The following is an 18,532-nucleotide window of genomic DNA, read 5'->3' on the forward strand; positions in this document are numbered from 1 at the left end:
GTCCAACCCTCCTGCCAGAGCAGGATCACCTATGCCAGATTACACAGGAACGCATTCAGACACGTTTTGAACTTCTCCAGAGAGGGAAGCATAGAGAGTAGAAATTTTCACAAATAGAATCTAAGCTGATAAATAAACAAAGGTAGTCCTGCATGAAAAGTGCCATGATAAAGCAGACTGGTGTTTCAACATGAGGAGCACAAAGTTTCAAAATTCAGTACTGTAGATAACTGTTCATTTGTGATCGCTTCAGTTTCCACCTCTGTATGATATTTAAGCATGCCACCTTTGCCTCTCATCCTGAATATTTTCACTAGAAAAAAAAAATTCAGATTGAAATGTCTTCACAAGACAAGAAGAATCTCTGTGTGGTGCTTGAAAATACCGGTTCATTAATTTCATGGAAGTGGGTATTAAGCAAGGGAGAAAAGAATGTGATTGGTTAGACCACACCTTGAGGATTGTGCCTATTTCTGGGCCCCTCAGTTTAGGAAGGACATCAAGACACTTGAACGTGTCCAGAGAAGGGCAACGAGGATGGGGAGAGGCCTTAAGCACAAGCCCTGTGAGGAGAGGCTGAGGGAGCTGGGATTGTTTAGCCTGGAGAAGAGGAGGCTCAGGGGAGACCTCATTGCCCTCTACAAGTACCTGAAAGGTGGTTGTAGCCGGGAAGGGGTTGGTCTCTTCTCCCAGGCAACCAGCACCAGAAAAAGAGGACACAGTCTCAAGCTGTGCCAGGGGAAGTTTAGGCTGAGGGTGAGGAGAAAGTCCTTCACAGAGAGAGTTGTTAGCTGTTGGAATGTGCTGTCCAGGGAGGTGTTGGAGTCACCATCCCTGGAGGTGTTCAAGAGGGGATTGGACATGGCACTTGGTGCCATGGTTTAGTCATGAGGTCTGTGTTGATAGGTTGGACTGGATGATCTTTGAGGTCTCTTCCAAACTTGGTGATACTGTGAATGAATCTATTTATCCTCATCAGGGAAGGCAAGCTTGCTTCCAAATTTTTACTGGACACTCAAGTGTTCAGTGTGACTTTGTGAAGAGATGAGTGGATTTTTGTTACATTGTGAGACTGAACATAATGTTCAATGATAATACACTGTAGCTGTATTTTAGTGCAGAGAAAAGTGAAACTGAGTGATTTAGTGTCTTGATTTTTGTTAATTTCTGTTTATGAAGTTCTCAGAGACTTTTATTTTTACCCGTTTATACATCCACTCCTTTGTTATTGGGGAAAAAAAAAAGATAATACAATTAAATTAATAATATACTTCTTCTGCTATCAGGTTGCTAACTGTCAAATTTTGCAAGATCCCTAGCACTCTGTTACCACCTTTGATCTTGCTGGGGCTCAAAGGAAGCAAATTCAGAATGCATTAATTTTAACTGGATCTGAAACAGAAAGGTACAAGAGAATTAATTTCTGTCAAATGAAAATTACAAAATCAGTAGGGGGAAACAAACTATTTTTAAATTTTAAAGAGGTTGGTAGAGATAATGGAGATAGAATAGAATTGTTATTAAAAATAACTGTGCAATAATTGAGGTGCAATTCTGGTTTCAATAAATCTCCTCTTCTGTTAGCTTGGGCAGCAGAGTATCTTCCGTTCAGTGAGAAGTGAGGACTGCTTTTGTGCTCTCCTCACCAGCGGGAGGACTGGCAGTGGATGAGAGAGAGAGGAGAATATCGGCGGCAGAAGAGCATGTGGTGTCCTGGGGAAATCTTTAGCTAGCTGAACTGTTTGAAGGAGCCATCCCTTCTCATAAAGTTTAGAAGGTTGTAAAGCTGTCTTGTTTTGATGGGAACTGTACTGTTTTAGGTTTTAGTGGACATTAAAGCAGTCTTGCGTAGTGATTTCTCCTTCACAACTGCAATATGCCAAATAAAGACCATTCACTTCTGACAGTAAATAGTAGTTAGTTCAAAGCAGTGGTATATAAAGTCTTCATAAGCTTCATATATTCTGCTCCTACAAAGACAAGTATTTGACTGTTTGTCAGAGAATGTGATAAAATAGGATGATCTGAGTCACACTGTTGCTTCTTGCAGTTCATATTTGAAAGTAGAATACTTCTCAGTTCACATTGCCATGATAAGATTGTCTTACCCTTAACACTGCACACTCTAAATCTATTTGTAAGTTATTCTTTTAACTGTGAGGGATGTCAGCATCAGGGAGGGATGTTGTCAATGTATTCAGTTATTACTACTACTGTAGACTTCTGGTGTCTTTATGCTGACAGTGTTGTTGCAAGGTAAACGCAGAATATAATTGCACAAAGGATGTATAATAGCATCGTTTCTTAAGACTTGTGCTGCCATAATTCTACCCATTTATGGGTAGAAGCTTCATAAGCTTTTCTCTGTTCTTAAATTTACTGTGTGAATGTATAATTCTTACAGATAAGAAAGAATTAAAGACCTTAACAAGTATTGAGAAAAGATACTGGCACTGTCACAGAGTTAGAAAGCAACAACAAACCACAACAGAGAAAAATAACTTACCAGTCCAACCTGGCTTAGCCATGCCTGGCAGGTTGCAGTCTGACAAACTTTTTATTATATTCAGCCTACTAAGTCCTTAAAAGACTTCTGAAGAGAGCTGTGGCCTTCATGCATTGCAAAGGTGCATAGGAGATTGTACATCCTACTTTGTTAACAGCACAAGGATGGGAGGCTGGCGCTACGAGGGAACCAAAAGGCCAAGAGTTCAAGAGGAGGGAAGAGGCTGAGAATGAGAAATCAGATTAGCTTCTGCAGGCTTTAGAGGGAATGGAGACATCTCTGGATAAAAATAATAGTGCAAATCTTAGAATTATAGACTGGGAAAAGGAGTTGAGAGGGGAAGTTGAATTTAGATAAGAATTCCCAGAGAATTAAAATAGGATTGAAAATCAGCAAATATTTTAATGGGGCAGAGAGGGCTGTAAGAAGTGGTCAAGAAAGCTGAGTATGGTGGACCATAGGTAATCTCCAGTTGAGGGATTAGGTCTGATTAAAAATTAGTTTTAAACTAAAATTTAGAGGCAGAATTGCAAGCCTGAAAGGTAGGGACATAGACTGGAAAATTAATATAGGAGTGTAGAAGGAGTAGGAGGAATGAAAAAGTTTAAATTAAGATTGGCTGGAATAGTTGCACAGAAGTGTGGGCAAAGCATAAAAATTCAGCAGAGGGTTTTAGGGCTTCACTGTTCTTTTTTCTACTACTATATATCTGTAAAACCTAGAGGCAAAATATGTGCCTTGTCTTCCTCCTAATGCTGTTGTGGAGCTCACAATAGCTAATAGTTGCTCTTTTAGCTCAAGCTGATGAGGTGTGCAAAGATCTAAAGGTTCTTTTTGTTGATGCGTGCAGTGCTCCCTGTAATTGAATTCTCTTTCTTTTCATTTTATTTAAAAAGAATGGGCTCATGAAAATGTTAAAAGGCTTATGTTGTGGCTAAAAAGTCAGTCAGTGGAAATCTACAGCTTGCAAGGATCTCTGGAATGTATGTTTGTTACTCCACTATTAGGACACCAGTGCAGTTTTCTAGAGGATGCCCATGTCCTGGCACAGTTGAGTCTACTCTGTGCTTACAATAGGACTGTATTAAAAAAGAGGCAGTATTCTGTTGCAGTCTCTTTCACCTCAACCATAATGGAAAAGGCAGTAAGAGTTTTGAAAAAGGTAGTCTCAGGTATTAGACACCTAAGTGCCAACTCGGGTGAAAATAATTAATTGCCAGAATTATTTGTTATGCTTTAGAAATCACTCTCAGCAGAGTTTTCAGAGAAGGATAGCACTTGATTTTGAGAATTGAATTTACTACCTGAGTGAAACAAAGCAAGAATTCTCAAACTCATTGCCCTCCCACTCCATTTTTTAATATGAATTTGGCCACCCCCCCTCTGTAATTTGTATACTTAATGATCCATAAACTGAAGCACATGGAAAACTGGAAGGAGTGAGACCATCCATGCACTTTCTGGAGAACAGGGTATGTGGGTTGCTCTGAGCAGCCCCTATTGGGTTGGGCAGCTGCTGGCTGTGTGCTTTCACCCTTTGGTACCAGCTGCAGGGAAGCTGGCAGTACCTGTGACTGCACAGAATGTCCCTGAGGAAAATAACAGAGAGAAGAAAGCAGCTGGAGGCCACATGGTTACAAGCTTACGTGCTGCTTGCCTTCTCACAACTTGTCTTTGTTCATTGCTATTCCCATCCTTCATTTCAAGACCTCTGTGAGGAAATTTATCAAATCAGTGTAGTCTTTAGTTATAACCTTCTCTACAGTTTTTTCAAACCACCTATGGAATGTAGAATTTATTCCAATCTGTAATCTCTCTCACAAAAGGCCAAAAGAGGTTCTAGAAAAGACACTTGTTATCTTAGTCATTGAAAAATAGATGAAACAAAGTTCTCCAGGTTATACCAGTTTTTGAACCTCAGAGGCCACATCTTATTTACTCACTCAAATGCCTTTGTAGCTGTGGTTATTTATTAGCATAAATGTAGTTCATATTGCCCAACCAGTTCTTTCTGAAATATTTTTCCAGGTCAGTTTTCAAACTGTAAATATTTATACTTTTTGTAGGACTTTTTTTTTTTCCCTAAGCTTTTTGTGTGTATAACAAAAAGCTCTGTGCCGGATTTCCCCTAGGATACACATATATTTTAGTAAGTATATGCAAGAGATCATAAGTCTGAAAAGGAGATGTGTCAGGATCCAAAGATTTGCTTTGGGTAACCATACCAACAGTACAATAATCTATTAGGGACCATCTGCTGCAAATGAACCAGCATATGGATACCTAAACAAATGTTCAGCATTATTATTCAGTCGCTGAGAGTAAGAAAGAAGACAGCGATTTGAAGTTTGCTTATGACTCAAATTATTATTATTATTTCATTATGAATATTTACCACTGCACCAAGCAATCCATAATACTCACAGTGCAGTGTAAATTATTCAGGTATAGCTTCATGCTTTATTAACATAGTGCTTCGAAAGCGGTGTAAGTGGAAACCCTTCTTTCTTTTTCCCCCAAATAGATGTAACTGTAAATTTTAAGTCTAAAGCTTAAAAAAGAAAATAGTCAGTGTAATCCTAGAATCCATGTTTAGATATAAAATAAGCATCCTGTTTTTCATAAGAGCTGATCAGCCACAGTGCCAGCCGGGGAGCAATAGGAATCACATTTCTAAAATTTACATTTCATATAAATATGGATTATGAAACTAAATCTCAAGCTCCCTCCTGTCACAGAAGGAAGTTGAGCTAATGAACTGCACATCTCTGAGATGTACAGTTCCTTCTAGGAGCAATTTATGCATGCAAATTTCTACATGGTACAGTTTGATAAGGCTAAACCTCGGTAGTAACAAAAACAATGAAAACTGGGTGAAATGTAACTGCTCATAAACGGTACTACAACTGTAATTTCTACGTATTATAAGACTAATGGATGACAGAAATAGAGAACATGTTGCTATACAGCGTGAGGCAATTTCTTCCTGAATAGCTTGAAATTGGATTGTAAATGTAATCAAGTGCATTGATGTCCCCAGCTATTTGGTAACGAAGTAGTGTGCTTTCCCACAGACTTGTTCATTAAAGAAAATATTAAAGTCTAGGTATTTTAGTGGCATCTCAAACAAAATCAGAACTTTTCTTCCAGACGATTTAAATGCTTTATGCGCTCTTTTCCTGAACATTTGGAACACCTTCAGCACCAAAGATGAGGATTCATATAGCCTTGGTAGAAATTCCTCCATGATCATGTCCCATGCAAACTTGGGCTCAGCAGATCCATTTCTCTCAGAGGTGAATTGCACCTGCCGCGTTGATGAGATATGCAGTTCACAGAATCACAGAAACACTCAGGTTGAAAAAGACCCTCAGGATCACAAAGTCCAACCAATAACCCTACTTTACAAGGTTCAGCCCTAAACCATATGCCCAAGCATCACATCCAAACAACCTTTAAACACATCCGGGGTTGGTGACTCAACCACTTTCCTGGGCAGCCCGTTCTCTCAAGGCAGCACATCTACCTTTACTTACGGTAGTGAGCAGAGCTCAACCACAGTGCTGAGATTTGTTTCTAAGGTTGTTCTGTAAAACAGTGTATACCTGTTGGTGCTATGCTGTCAAGTTGGATTTCTTCAATAGCATTTTGGGTTTTAAGACTACAATGTTTTTCATTTTTGTCCTTTCAAGGGAAGCTAGCCATCTTGTTTCACTCAGTGTGTTCCCTGTTGCTGGATTAGCAGTATTAGTGAAACAATGAATTCTGCATTATAGCCATAACTGCGGCTCAAACTTTCAAAGATGAGGATTTTTATAGTTCTTTTAAGCTATCACTGAATCCCTCTCATTCTCTTGACTCTATAAAGTTTCTATCTTCTGCTCCCACTAAGGAGCATTGCCCTAATATGTTCCTCCTTTCTTTTGGACTGGGGAAAGATATCATTTAATCAAATAGCTTTTCCTGGCAGCAAGGCATAGAGTCAACACATCCATATTTACAATGCAATTATTGAGAAGGTGTGTCTGCCCAAAGATGCTCAGCAATTACCCTGAGCATGAGTCAGCAAAGAAGACACATTCCAGAAATGTGTGCTTTAGCAGGCTGTTTGCTGCAGCTGCTCCATTCTCAAAACCAAGCTCTTTGATCGTATCCAATTGTCCGCTATTATCAGTACTACCACACACTCCAGTATCCTGAAACGCAGTAAAAATTATCAGATTCTCAGACTGCAGGTGTCACAGTAGATTCTCATATTGTTATGGTGTGTATTTCATCAAAATAACCTCTTAGAGAGTAAAGTGTCTTAAGCTTAGCTTTTCACTATCAGTGACTTACTAGTCAAAAAACCCTTTGTACTAAAAGATGTTTAAAATGCTTGCATTCACTCCTTATAACTAATGTAATTGCAGTTTGAAAAGCATTCCCAATAATAATCATAGAACCTATTATAGGAAATACTCATAAGAGCTGTTGCAAAAAACATTATGGAGTTATTGGGAACAATGCATAATGTGTTTTCAATAGCCCTTTTTTCTCATTCCATTACACAATGGAAATTAGGAATGTATTACAGAATACTTCTCTGAAATATTAATGGTTTTAATAACTCAAACACAGATATCTCCTTCAGTCTGCATATGGCAAAGCTGACCTCTCTACCACTGTCACCAACCCTGTGGTGCCATCCCACTTGTGCTGACTGAGTAAATAACAGAATCACCAAGGTTGGAAGAGACCTCAAAGATCATCAAGTCCAACCTGTCACCACAGACCTCATGACTAAACCATGGCACCAAGTGCCACATCCAATCCCCGCTTGAACACCTCCGGGGACGGTGACTCCACCACCTCCCTGGGCAGCACATTCCAATGGCTAACAACTCTCTCAGTGAAGAACTTTCTCCTCACCTCGAGCCTAAACTTCCTCTGGCACAGCTTGAAACTGTGTCCTCTTGTTCTGGTGTTGGTTGCCTGGGAGACCAACCCCCTCCTGGCTACAACCACCCTTCAGGTAGTTGTTGTAGGCAGCAGTAACGTCTCCCATGAGCCTCCTCTTCTCCAGGCTGAGCAACATGTATGGGAGCAATCCTAAGGTGTTTATTAATCACTCTGGGAGAAATGAAAGGGTGGTTTATACAATGGAGATAATATTCTGATAACAAATTTAGGACTACTTATATGTTTTTCTTTCTCCAGCCTTGCAGACTTTAAATTTTTATTTCCCCCAAACTGTGAGTTTTCCTTTGCCTCTACAGATCAGAGGGAGGACTCCTATCAGCATTACTTCTGCATGTACCAGGGAGAGGAACATTTGGTTTCAGATTTCTTAGAGCTTCAGTAATTGCTGTCAGTGCTATTTATTTAATGGAATAAGGTGTAGGAAGGTTCATAGAGGGATCCTCTAATGAGGGTTTCTCTCTACAGATTCCATTCCAGGAGTCTCGGAAAGAGACAACTGAAATACTGGAAGGGGGGAAAAAATAGTTACTGAATAGCATTAAGTATTTATCTGCCTGCCCAGAAGGCAAGGGATAAATCTGTCAGCTAGAATGGAAATGGTTGATCTATATAAGAGATATATTTCTATTTAAGAATTACCATCTTAAATAGAAAAAAACCCTAAATTTTCAAGGAAAATGAAAATATGCATTTCTTTCAGAACGGGTAAGTAGATGCAAAAATTCTCCCAAACTTGGTGTGTTCCTATGAATTTAATTAGGAAATAAAAACCAAACCAACCAAACAAACAACCCCCCCCAAAACTAAAACCAAAAATGCCCCAAACAAACCAACCACCAAGATTTAGCTAATAGTACTTCCTTGAATCTTAAAGGTTTGGGTTTTTTTTTTATTCTGACGAAGTGAAGTGAAGTTGCTGGTAACAAAGAAACTCTGAAAAACAAAAGTTAGGAGGAAATTAACTATTTAGTCCATATTGGAAAGCTATTTGTGAAACTCAGTGATAACAAAGCATGTGTTGGATCCTGGAGAAGAAAGTAAATCTTCATCTACAGGACCTGATGAGATGCATCCAGAATTCTCGAGGAATTGGCTGGGGTAGTTGCAAGGCCACTCTTTATAACGGGAGTCTTGGCAGTCAGGTGAAGTCTCTGGAGTCTGGAAGAGGAGAAACTTTACATCTATATATAAAAAGGGTAAAAAAATTACCTTGGAAACTATGGACTTGTCAGTCTCACCTCTGTGCCTGGGAAGATCATGGAACAGACCCTCCTGGTAGTTATACTGCAACACATAGAAGACAGGGAAGTGATTTGAGACAGCCAGCATGTCATCACCAAGGACAAGTCCAGCCTGGACAAGTCCAGCTAACCAACCTTGTGACTTTCTACGATGGTGTAACTACCTCTGTGGATAAGGGAATACCAACAGATGCCATCTGTCTGGACTTTTGTAATGCCTATGACATGGTGTCCCACAACATCCTTCTCTCTAAGCTAGAGAGGTGTGGATTTGACAGGTAGAGTGTTCAGTGGATAAGGAATTGGTTGGATGATCTCATCCAAAGGGTGGTGCTCTGTGGCTCAATACCCAGATAGTGACAGTGGTGTCACTCAAGGGTCTGTTTTGGGACCAGAGCTCTTCGATATCTTCATCAATGATATAGACAGTGAGACTGAGTGCACCCTCAGCAATTTTGCAGATGATACTAAGCTGAGTAGTGCAGCTGGTAAGTCTGAAGGACAGGACGCCACCCAGAGGAATCTGGGCAAGCTGGAGAGGTGAGCAGAGGAGAATCTCATGAGGTTTAATAAGGCAAAGTGTAAGATTCTGCACCTAGGTCAGGCCAATCCTCAATATCACTACACGCTGAGGGATGATGAAATTGAGAGCATCCCTGAGAGAAAGGATCTGGGGATGCTGGTGGATGAGAAGCTGGATATGAGCCAACAGTGTGCACTTGCAGCCCAGAAAGCCAATCACATCCTGATGTGCATTTAAAAAGCATGGCCAGCAGGTTGAGAGAGATGATTCTGTCAAGACCTCGCCTGGAGTACTGTGTTCAGCTCTGAAGGCCTCAACACAGGAAGGACATGGACCTGATGGAGTGAGTCCATATGAGGACCAGGAAAATTATCAGGGTGCTGAAACACCTCTCATATGAGAACAGACTGAGGGAGCTGGGGTTGTTCAGCCTGGAGAAGGCTCTGGGGAGACCTAGTACCTGAAGGGACCCTACAAGAAGGGTGAAGAGGAACTGTTCACAAAGACCTGTAGCGATAGGATGAGAGGCAATGGTTTGAAATTAAAGAAGAGTAGATTTAGATTAGATATAAGGAAGAAGTGTTTTACCATGAGGGTGGTGGAACTCTGAAACAGGTGGCTCAGGGAGGTAGTTGAGGCCCTGCCCCTGGAGATATTCAAGGTCAGGCTTGACAAGGCTCTGAGCAACCTTGTATAGTGGAGGATGCCCCTACTCACTGCAGGGGGTTTGGACTAGATGGCCTTCGGAGGTCACTTCCAACCCAAACTATACTATGACTCATAGGTAAGATTTTTTCTTCTGATTTAGAATGGAGTACAGCTTTAAGCTCCATGTCATATTCATGTGTAGATTTAGTTTCTAATAAGTTAAGAAATAATGAGAAGTTTTCCTTGAATCTCTGCTGTTTGTCAAATTTGTAGGTGATCCTATAAACTAATTGAGGATAGGGCCCTGGAGGGCACAATGGATGTGCTTTAGAAAACAAACGAAAAAAGAAGTCTCACAAGAATAGAATAGAATAGAATAGAATAGAATAGGCCAGATTGGAAGAGATCTTTCAGATCGAGTCCAACCTATTGTATGTGCAATAATAAACTAATGGATGACTGAAATTGCCATGGCAGATAGTACAGACTGTGATAGTTCCCCCAAATCCCCAAGAGTTTCATGAGAAGAAACTTAATTCCAAAGCTTTAGACTGATTTTATATTTCCTGTGATCAGATCACGTGGTCCATGGAAGATAAGGACTTTGATCTTGAACTTCATGGTATTTAGAAAAATAATTGATTTGGTCACACAGAAATGTTGCTGAGAAGAAAATGGCCTGAGTGATTTTTGTTTTGAGGACAGATAGCTTCATATCCAGATATATGGTCCAGACTGGTAGCAGTGGCTTTTATGACAGTGGGCAGATCTGCCAGGATGAGACAGATTCACCTATCCAATCACAGATGGTACAAAATATTACTCACAGATGCTGCTGTATGTGAGCTTGGCTTCAGCAAGGAGCCAGGAACACTTGCAAAAAATGGATTTTATAAGCATTTCTCCCAAAGCTAATTTACTGTGTGCTAGAAGGAAGATGAAAAGGGAAAAAATAAGAATCATCTTCTGAAAGAATTATATATTTGGTTGTAAAGAACCTAAGTGGCTCATGACTTTCTTTTGTCAGACAGGGAAATTGTTGGATTCACAAAATCTGAGTCAAGACTCCTTCACTGCATCTGGTGTTTCCCAAGGAGTGAATGTACTGAACTTTGGGAGTGCTGGTGGGTGGGAGTGCTGGCAGGTGAAAGCTGGGCTTCCTGGAGGTGGAGGTAGGAGATCAGCAAGCCTCTTCAAAACGCTGCTAGGGATATACCTGCAGCATTTCTCAGAGCAAATTTACATTAGGATACACTGCTAATAACTGGCAGAAGTGAAAAATAATTGAATCTCCATGTCTTGTTCTGCAAAGCTAGCATTTTGGTGAAGCATTCTGCTTCAGAGCTGCATTACTGCAATTGTTTTGCCAAGGACAAACCAGGGTTGTGATGGGTGTCTGAGAGATTCAGGAGCCCTGCTTTCAGCTTGCACAAACTGCATGCAGCACTGGTAGCACTGTTTACAGACCTCATTACAGTAGCACAGACCACTTCTTCAGGTTGTCTGATGAGTTCCCCCCCCCCCACTTGCCTTCCTCCTGGCTGTCTGGCAGAACTAACGGATGAATAATGCCTGCTGCCACTGACAGCTGCTGTTATGCACCTCTCCCCTTCTGTCCAGAAAAGGGCCATTCTCAATGTAATGCTGGAAAAAACTGCTCCAACAAAAAGTATCCAAGGAAGAGCTCCACTGCTTTCTGGACTTCTGCTTTTATTTATTCTAATAATTACCTGCCAAAAAACCACCAAAAGGTTACCAAATTTACATGTGAACTAAAATATTACTACTGACTTGTACTACTGTACAAAGTTAGTTACAAATGAAAAATAGTATCATATCATAGTATCATAGTATCAGTCAGGGTTGGAAATGGCCAAGAGCAAGGATGGGCAGCTAGTGACATAATTATGAATAGAAATTGCTAGTATGAGATTTCTTTGGACCCTTTTGCTAAGTGGATTATCAGGATTACTTCTCCTAATAGTATCTTTTCACTCTTGCTGTGTTGCTGTACCAGTTGGATTAATATTGCCAGGTGTTGATAAATCTGCATCCTATGCATCATTCATTTCAATATCAATTTAGTCCTTATAAGGTTGTCTCATGTGTTACCTGCCCTGGTTAAAACATTCTCTGTTTTCATTAGAAAGATCAGGCTTTGGGGTATCTTACAGGGAGTTTCTGTGGTTCAGCAGAGCAGAGGGAAACATTTCAGGCAGATTCTCTCCACGTATCATGAAGTTTCTCAAATGCTTCTTTTCAGCTGAATTTGTCTTCACACTCTCAGGGCAGGGATGGTGGGAAGAAGGGACATATTTCAGAACATTAACTTCTCTGATTCTAAACTGTATTCAGGATTGGTGGGATGAATTGCCCTTTGAAGGTTTCTGCCTCTACACACTGGCTACTGAGAGAGGCTAGACAAATAGCAGTTAAGCAGCCAGCTTCAGTAAATGAAACCAAAGAAAATACCCCAATAAAACAAATTGCCTAGTCATTTAAGAGGGAGGAAAGGAAATTTGGAATGAGGTGTCCAAATTTTGTCTAAATCCATATTCTGTTTAGACTTAACTCTCCACAATTTTCTCTTCTATGTCTACACTCATACTAGGAGCAGCACTAGGTATGTTTCACTCAGTCCTGCTTGGAGGCATTAGATAAGGGATTAAAAATCAAACAGCACTTTTTTTCCTACAGAGGGCAACCTCAGTGATTAACAGTAATTTTTCAGCCTTGACTGTAGCTTGGTAAACAACTAAAAGGTTAGGCATGGTTGTTTTCCCAAAGAAGACAGGGGACTAAGCTGTGTCAGACTCTTTGCTTAATATCTGCTTTTCAAAAAATCTTAATGAGAAAATTATTCACAACAATCTTCCTGGGTCCACATCCCCAGCAAGGCTTCTTTTCCTTGCAAAGTTCTCCTTGCCAAATTCTTCAGCAGAAAGCCATACCCCAAAAAAGCTGTCCCTTTCCCCTTCATCTTTCCTTTCCAGATGTGTCTGTGCTTTCTCTGATAAGATGGACATACTACTTCATCATTTGTACAGAAATTTTAATAGAATTGTTTTCTGATCTTTTGTGATGATAGGAGCTAAGTGTATTTAAATAACTGGTCTCAGGAAACTAAAATAATGCATGTGACCTGGATGATCAGGTAGTGAGGTGGATTGAGAACTGGTTGAAGGAAAGAAGTCAGAGAGTTGTGGTCAATGGGACAGAATCCAGTTGGAGGCCTGTATCTAGTGGAGTCCCTCAGGGGTTCAATATATTCATCAACAACCTGGATGAGAGCACAGAGTGCACTGTCAGCAAGTTTGCTGATGACACCAAACTCGGTGGAGTTGCTGACCCACCAGAGGGTTGTGCTGCCATTCAGTGAGGTATAGGCTGGAGAGTTGGGCAGGGAGAAATGTAATGAAGTTCAACAAGAGCAAGTGTAGAGTCTTGCACCTGGGAAAGGACAATCCTGTGGATCAATACAGCTTGGGGACTGACCTGCTGAAGACCAGCGAAGGGGAAAAGGACCTGGGGATCTTAGTGGATGGAAGGTTGACCATGGGCCAGCAATGCACTCTTGTGGCCAAGGCCAATGGTATCCTGGGGTGTATGAGAATGGGTGTGGTTAGTTGGTCAAGAGAAGTTCTCCTTCCTCTCTAGTCTGCCCTGGTGAAGCTGCATATTGTGTCCAGTTCTGGTCCCTCAGAAGGACAGGGAGCTGCTTGAAAGCATCCAATGTAGAGCCACAAAAATTATTAAGGAAGTGGAACGTCTTCCTTACAAGGTGATCCTGCTCTGGCAGAGGGGTTGGACAAGATGATCTCTCAAGGCCCCTTCCAGCTCCTAATATTCTGTGATTCTGTAATCAAGTCTTAAGAGTCATTCTGATCACTGCCTTTTGCTTTATAGTTAGTTTACACCAAATAATCTATAAAATAAAGAGGCAGATTATCAGAATGGTGCACAGTATTGCAAAAACACCTTTACAAAATAAAGAATGTATCTCCCCAAATAATATTGAGCCCAAATGTATTTAAGATCCTCTTACACTATTTCAAATTATATTCATTTTCATAATTTCCTTAACTTCAGTAGGGACTCAATGCAAATACAGTTTATTCTAGGCAGGAATGGCAGCTTTGTCTGTATTAAGACTAGCTGACACTTCTGGCTTTGTAATGTGTTTTCAAAATCCTGACAAGTTTATCAAATTAAACTGAAATAATCATAATTTTATTAAGCTGCTCAGGCTTAATATCAATTAATATTTCATTTGGATTAAACCAACAAACTGGGGAGAAATATGTGATTTTATCCAGCTTAAAACAACTCAGCAATGTCTTTCAAATATTGAATGAACCTTCATTAGTAATAGAAGTGCATATTAGTTTTAAAAATGTGAACAAAGGCACAAGAGGATTGTCATGAAGAAAATTTAAGCCTGGTATTTAAACATAGTTACAACTTTGCAACTGAAATAATGTACTTGCACTGTATTGCTATCTGTGTAACAGTGGAAATAACACAGGGATTGCATGCAGTTATACAATGCTGTAATACATGGTTTTGTTTGTTATTTTTATTAACAACTCTGTTTTTCTTCTTTGAATCTAAAATCCATGCAAAATAGAAAACATTTGCATGTACATAAAAGCCTCTAACCTTTGCAATCAATCCCTTTTGCTCCCTGGGTAAAATGCTGCAATGTTACACACACACACAAAATCTCACAAATTAACTTTCAAGGCCTGGAAAGTGTGTATTCCACATCCCAGAAGGCTGTGAAGAAATGAACACTGTAAATCAAGAGGGGATTGGATGTGGCACTTGGTGCCATGGTCTAGTCATGAGGTCTCTGGTGACAGGTTGGACTCGACAATCTTTGAGGTCTCTTCCAACCTTGGTGATGCTGTAATACTGTGAAATCATCTTGACAGATATCTCCTGGTACTCTGGTAGAACAGTTTTCCACATTTGTGTACATAAACACAATAGTGGACCTCTAGAAGTGATTTGTTTCAATTTCCGAGACTGGGAGCTAGACTTCAATATTGCTGTTTAAGAGTCCTCCCAGTTTCTTTTTAGAAATCAGAAAGCACTGCAGATACTTGTAATAGCCATGAAATGCACTAGAAAAAATTTCTGTCTTCTTGCTTTCATCATTGGATATTTTGAAACTTTTCTTCATTCATTGTTAAAATCCCTTTTGTATTACCAACCTGTGTTTTTCTCTTTATAGGAATAAAGCTGTACAGTGTCTATCTATGGCTCATGGGAATCTTCCCATTTCCCACCCCACCCCCTTTTTTTGTCTCTCCAGATCATTAAAGACCAGAAGCTACTGGTGATAGTTGGAGGGATGCTACTGATTGATCTTTGCATCCTGATTTGCTGGCAGGTTGTGGATCCTTTGAGAAGGACAGTGGAAAAGTATAACATGGAGGTATGTCCTCAAACACAAATAGTACTTACGGTTGTGTATCACTACTCACAGCTTTCTATAGGACCAAGATAAAAATCCATTGTTTTATGAAAGCAGATCAAGCTGTGTGTTTGGGGGGAAGCAGGGTTGTGTTTTTTAGAAGCAAATAGAAGTGAAATAACTGCAAGCAAAAGAAATTGTATCATAGTTGCAGGCACCACGTATCTGTCACTTGTGAAAAATTTTAGATGAAAGAGTTGCAAACACAGGAGAATCCTCTGCTAAGACTCTCTATTAGAGTTGCAATAAATAATAGATTATCAGAACCCATTAGCAGATTTCGGTAAGAGATCATTCAAGATAAGTGCGGGAGAGGTCACTGCTTAGGCTGCATTCTTTGCAGAGATGTTCAGGAATTGTGTTGCCTCTTGATGCTGCTATATTTATTTTTCAGTTACAGCGTGTGCATACACACATACTGATTGTTCCTATTTTAATGTCATTCCCAGAAAGGTCGTGCTAGAGGTTTTGATAGGGAGGAGGTAATAGCTTCGTGCCATCTGTATTTTCCAGCATTCTGGTAAGTTTCTAGAAGCAGTGCTTTCTGGACAAACTGATAGCAAGAAACACAGCAGCAACAAGGCAGAACAAGGCGGAAAAAAAATCTGTCTGTACACAGGATAGCAGTGTTTGAGCATTTATTAACTCCAATGTGTAAACTGGTTATATTTGAAAACTGGATTATATCAGGACAATGTGGAAATGTTATTCTATTCTCTTGACGATATGTAAGAAAAAGAATGGCAGTTTTCTGACATTGACATTTGCAAGAAAAGATACGATATTTTATTCCATTCTTTTTATTTCAGTCCTAATTTGCAAGGTAGCTACAAAGGAGAAGATTTTACTTTTTACTGGGGTATTGTTTGCAGAAGATTGCCCCTAAAATACAAGCAATGTCTTGCAAGAAATCTTTTTAGCATCTGAAAAGACACCTCTCAGTCGTTTCCTAGAGTTTGAGCATTTTTTGGAAAAGACTTCCCAGTTATTACAGTTGCCAGTAAAAAACAGAAATCAAAGCTGAAGTTTGTCTTGTGGAGACACTTGTACTCTATATTTGTAGAGCCTGAAACAATAGGAGCTTGTTGATAGCCTTATTTACTTAATTCCAACTGGATTGCAACTGGTATTTCAATTGTCACTGTTCTTAAAGGTTTCACAGCACATATAAAACCAAACATTATGATGAATAGTCACAAAATGCAATGAGGTGCAATGTTCATTTCTGTGTTGTGGGTGAATGATTTAGAAAGACTTTTACTTCTTTCCCTGATCAGAGGGAAGTTATAACTAAAGATCCTGATATCTGATCCTATCAGGTTCACTTGAGTGAAATTTCTGGAGACAGCAGCTGTAACTGTAAAGTTATCAAACCATAAATGCCATATATTTAAAAAGTAATGTTTGCTGCATTTGTAAAATATTGCAATTTTCACCTGAATTTGTTGTATATTCTTTGGTTGTGTGATATACATTCTGTGCTATCTAGACCACAGTGGAGCTAAACATCAGTTGCCTGAACTTTGTATCAGAACTGAAATTCTCTGGGAACTCTATAAACCAGAGCAAACTCACACTGTCTGAAGGCACAGGCAAGAACATATAATATTTTGAACACTCAGCACATAATTTACTTAAACTTACACTTAGAGCTCTCAGCTATTACTATAAGTTGTGCAGGAATGGTTTTTTAAGCTAATGGATTCGGAGTGGGAAGGAAATAAAAGCACTGTGCAAGCAAATTTGCTCGTTAAAATACTGTATGTGTGTTTTTATCTCATATAATCAGTGAGATGAACTGCAATTGTGAAGCACAGTAGGTCTCAGAAACTCCTTAGTAAAAGCAATGGCAGTTGTATTTGCCTTTATTTTTTAATTATTTCAATTTAATTTGCTTCCCCCCCCCTTCCCTGGGGGATTTAAGTGCATTCTGCATTGGTAAATTCTTTATGTATTTGAAAAATACCACATAGTAAAAACTACTGGAGGCAGGTTTCTGTTTTGTTCCAGGAGCATCATGTTACATATATTCCTTGTCTCGCTTCTTTCTATGAAATCATTTTAAAGGGATATTTTCTCTCAGTTAAAGTTGATTCAAGTGATAGAGACTGAATTAAATGTAGATTCCAAAGTTATGAACACAGTCAGTCACCCTAGCTAATTAATTATTTGCGTGATGTTTGAACTACAAATACTCATCAGCTTCCTATATGAAAGTCCTGGTTTGGGCTACTATTGAGTGGTCCTCTATTAAATGTGTCTTCATAAACAGATCAATCAAAGATGACTAGCCTAAAAGCTGACAGTGTTCTTTGCTGTTTGGCATTAATCATAAAAGAGTTCCATTTGAATACCAACACCCGCAAATTAAAAATCCAGACTTCTTTTCCAGAGTAGTTTTCAAGTCAAGCTCTCCATGCCTTAAAAGCTGAGAAATGGGCAGTGTACATCAAAAAATACAAAGGGAATGGAAAGTTCTGATGGTGACTCTCTGCCCCTGACCGAAAGAGGAAATCAGATGGGGAGTTGCGTCTGTCAATTTTTAGACTGATCTCTGGCATCCTGACCCTAGATGTCAGGTATCCTTATGAAAAGCACATCTGTAGCTGCCATAAGATACCATGCTAAAAATTGTAATGACTGATACATGAAGCATCCAGATCCTACAAGCATCAGTAGGGCAGTTATTTGGTATAGGATGTATAGACAACAGAATCATTGCATAAAAGCAGACAGGTTACACATAAAGGCAGGGACCAATTTAAAGTATGCTGATCTCCTGTAGAACTGTAAGGATCCTCCTGCATGCACTTCACAGAGTACTGTAGTCTTGATTCTCACATAACACAAAAACATTTTCTGATGTAAAATGCTTCTCAACTTCAAGCAGCAGTGTAAAAAAAAAAAGAAATTAATCCATAATATGACCTCCATTCATCTGGTTTGTTTGTTGTACTGGCTGTAACATTTCTCCTTTTGCTAATGTTTCTTTCAGACCAGTGAAGAGACCACTCCCTTTTTTCCTCATTAGCTTCTTCCTAGGATGAGGTTGGGATTTGCTTTTTTTTTTCATTCTGTTTCACCTTTTGTGTTATAATCAAATTCCTCTGCAGATATGATTAGCTTTTGACTAGATTCCTGTCAAACTAAGTTTTTCCTGGTCAAGTGAACTG

The 18,532-nt window shown here is 39.6% G+C and overlaps 1 protein-coding gene across 1 annotated transcript in view; it reads left to right on the top strand.

Annotated features, from left to right (window-relative positions):
- Positions 1–18,532, top strand: part of GABBR2 (gamma-aminobutyric acid type B receptor subunit 2) — a 572,582-nt gene that overhangs the window by 394,365 nt on the left and 159,685 nt on the right. The window contains exon 13 of the mRNA XM_068147481.1: positions 15,198–15,320. Within this exon, the coding sequence (XP_068003582.1) occupies positions 15,198–15,320 (123 nt within the window). The remainder of the gene's footprint in view (positions 1–15,197; positions 15,321–18,532) is intronic.

The sequence above is a fragment of the Melanerpes formicivorus genome, unplaced genomic scaffold (genome assembly GCF_026170545.1).
Source record: "Melanerpes formicivorus ecotype bairdi unplaced genomic scaffold, bMelFor1.0.p_v2 SCAF_15, whole genome shotgun sequence".
Lineage (NCBI taxonomy): Eukaryota > Metazoa > Chordata > Aves > Piciformes > Picidae > Melanerpes > Melanerpes formicivorus.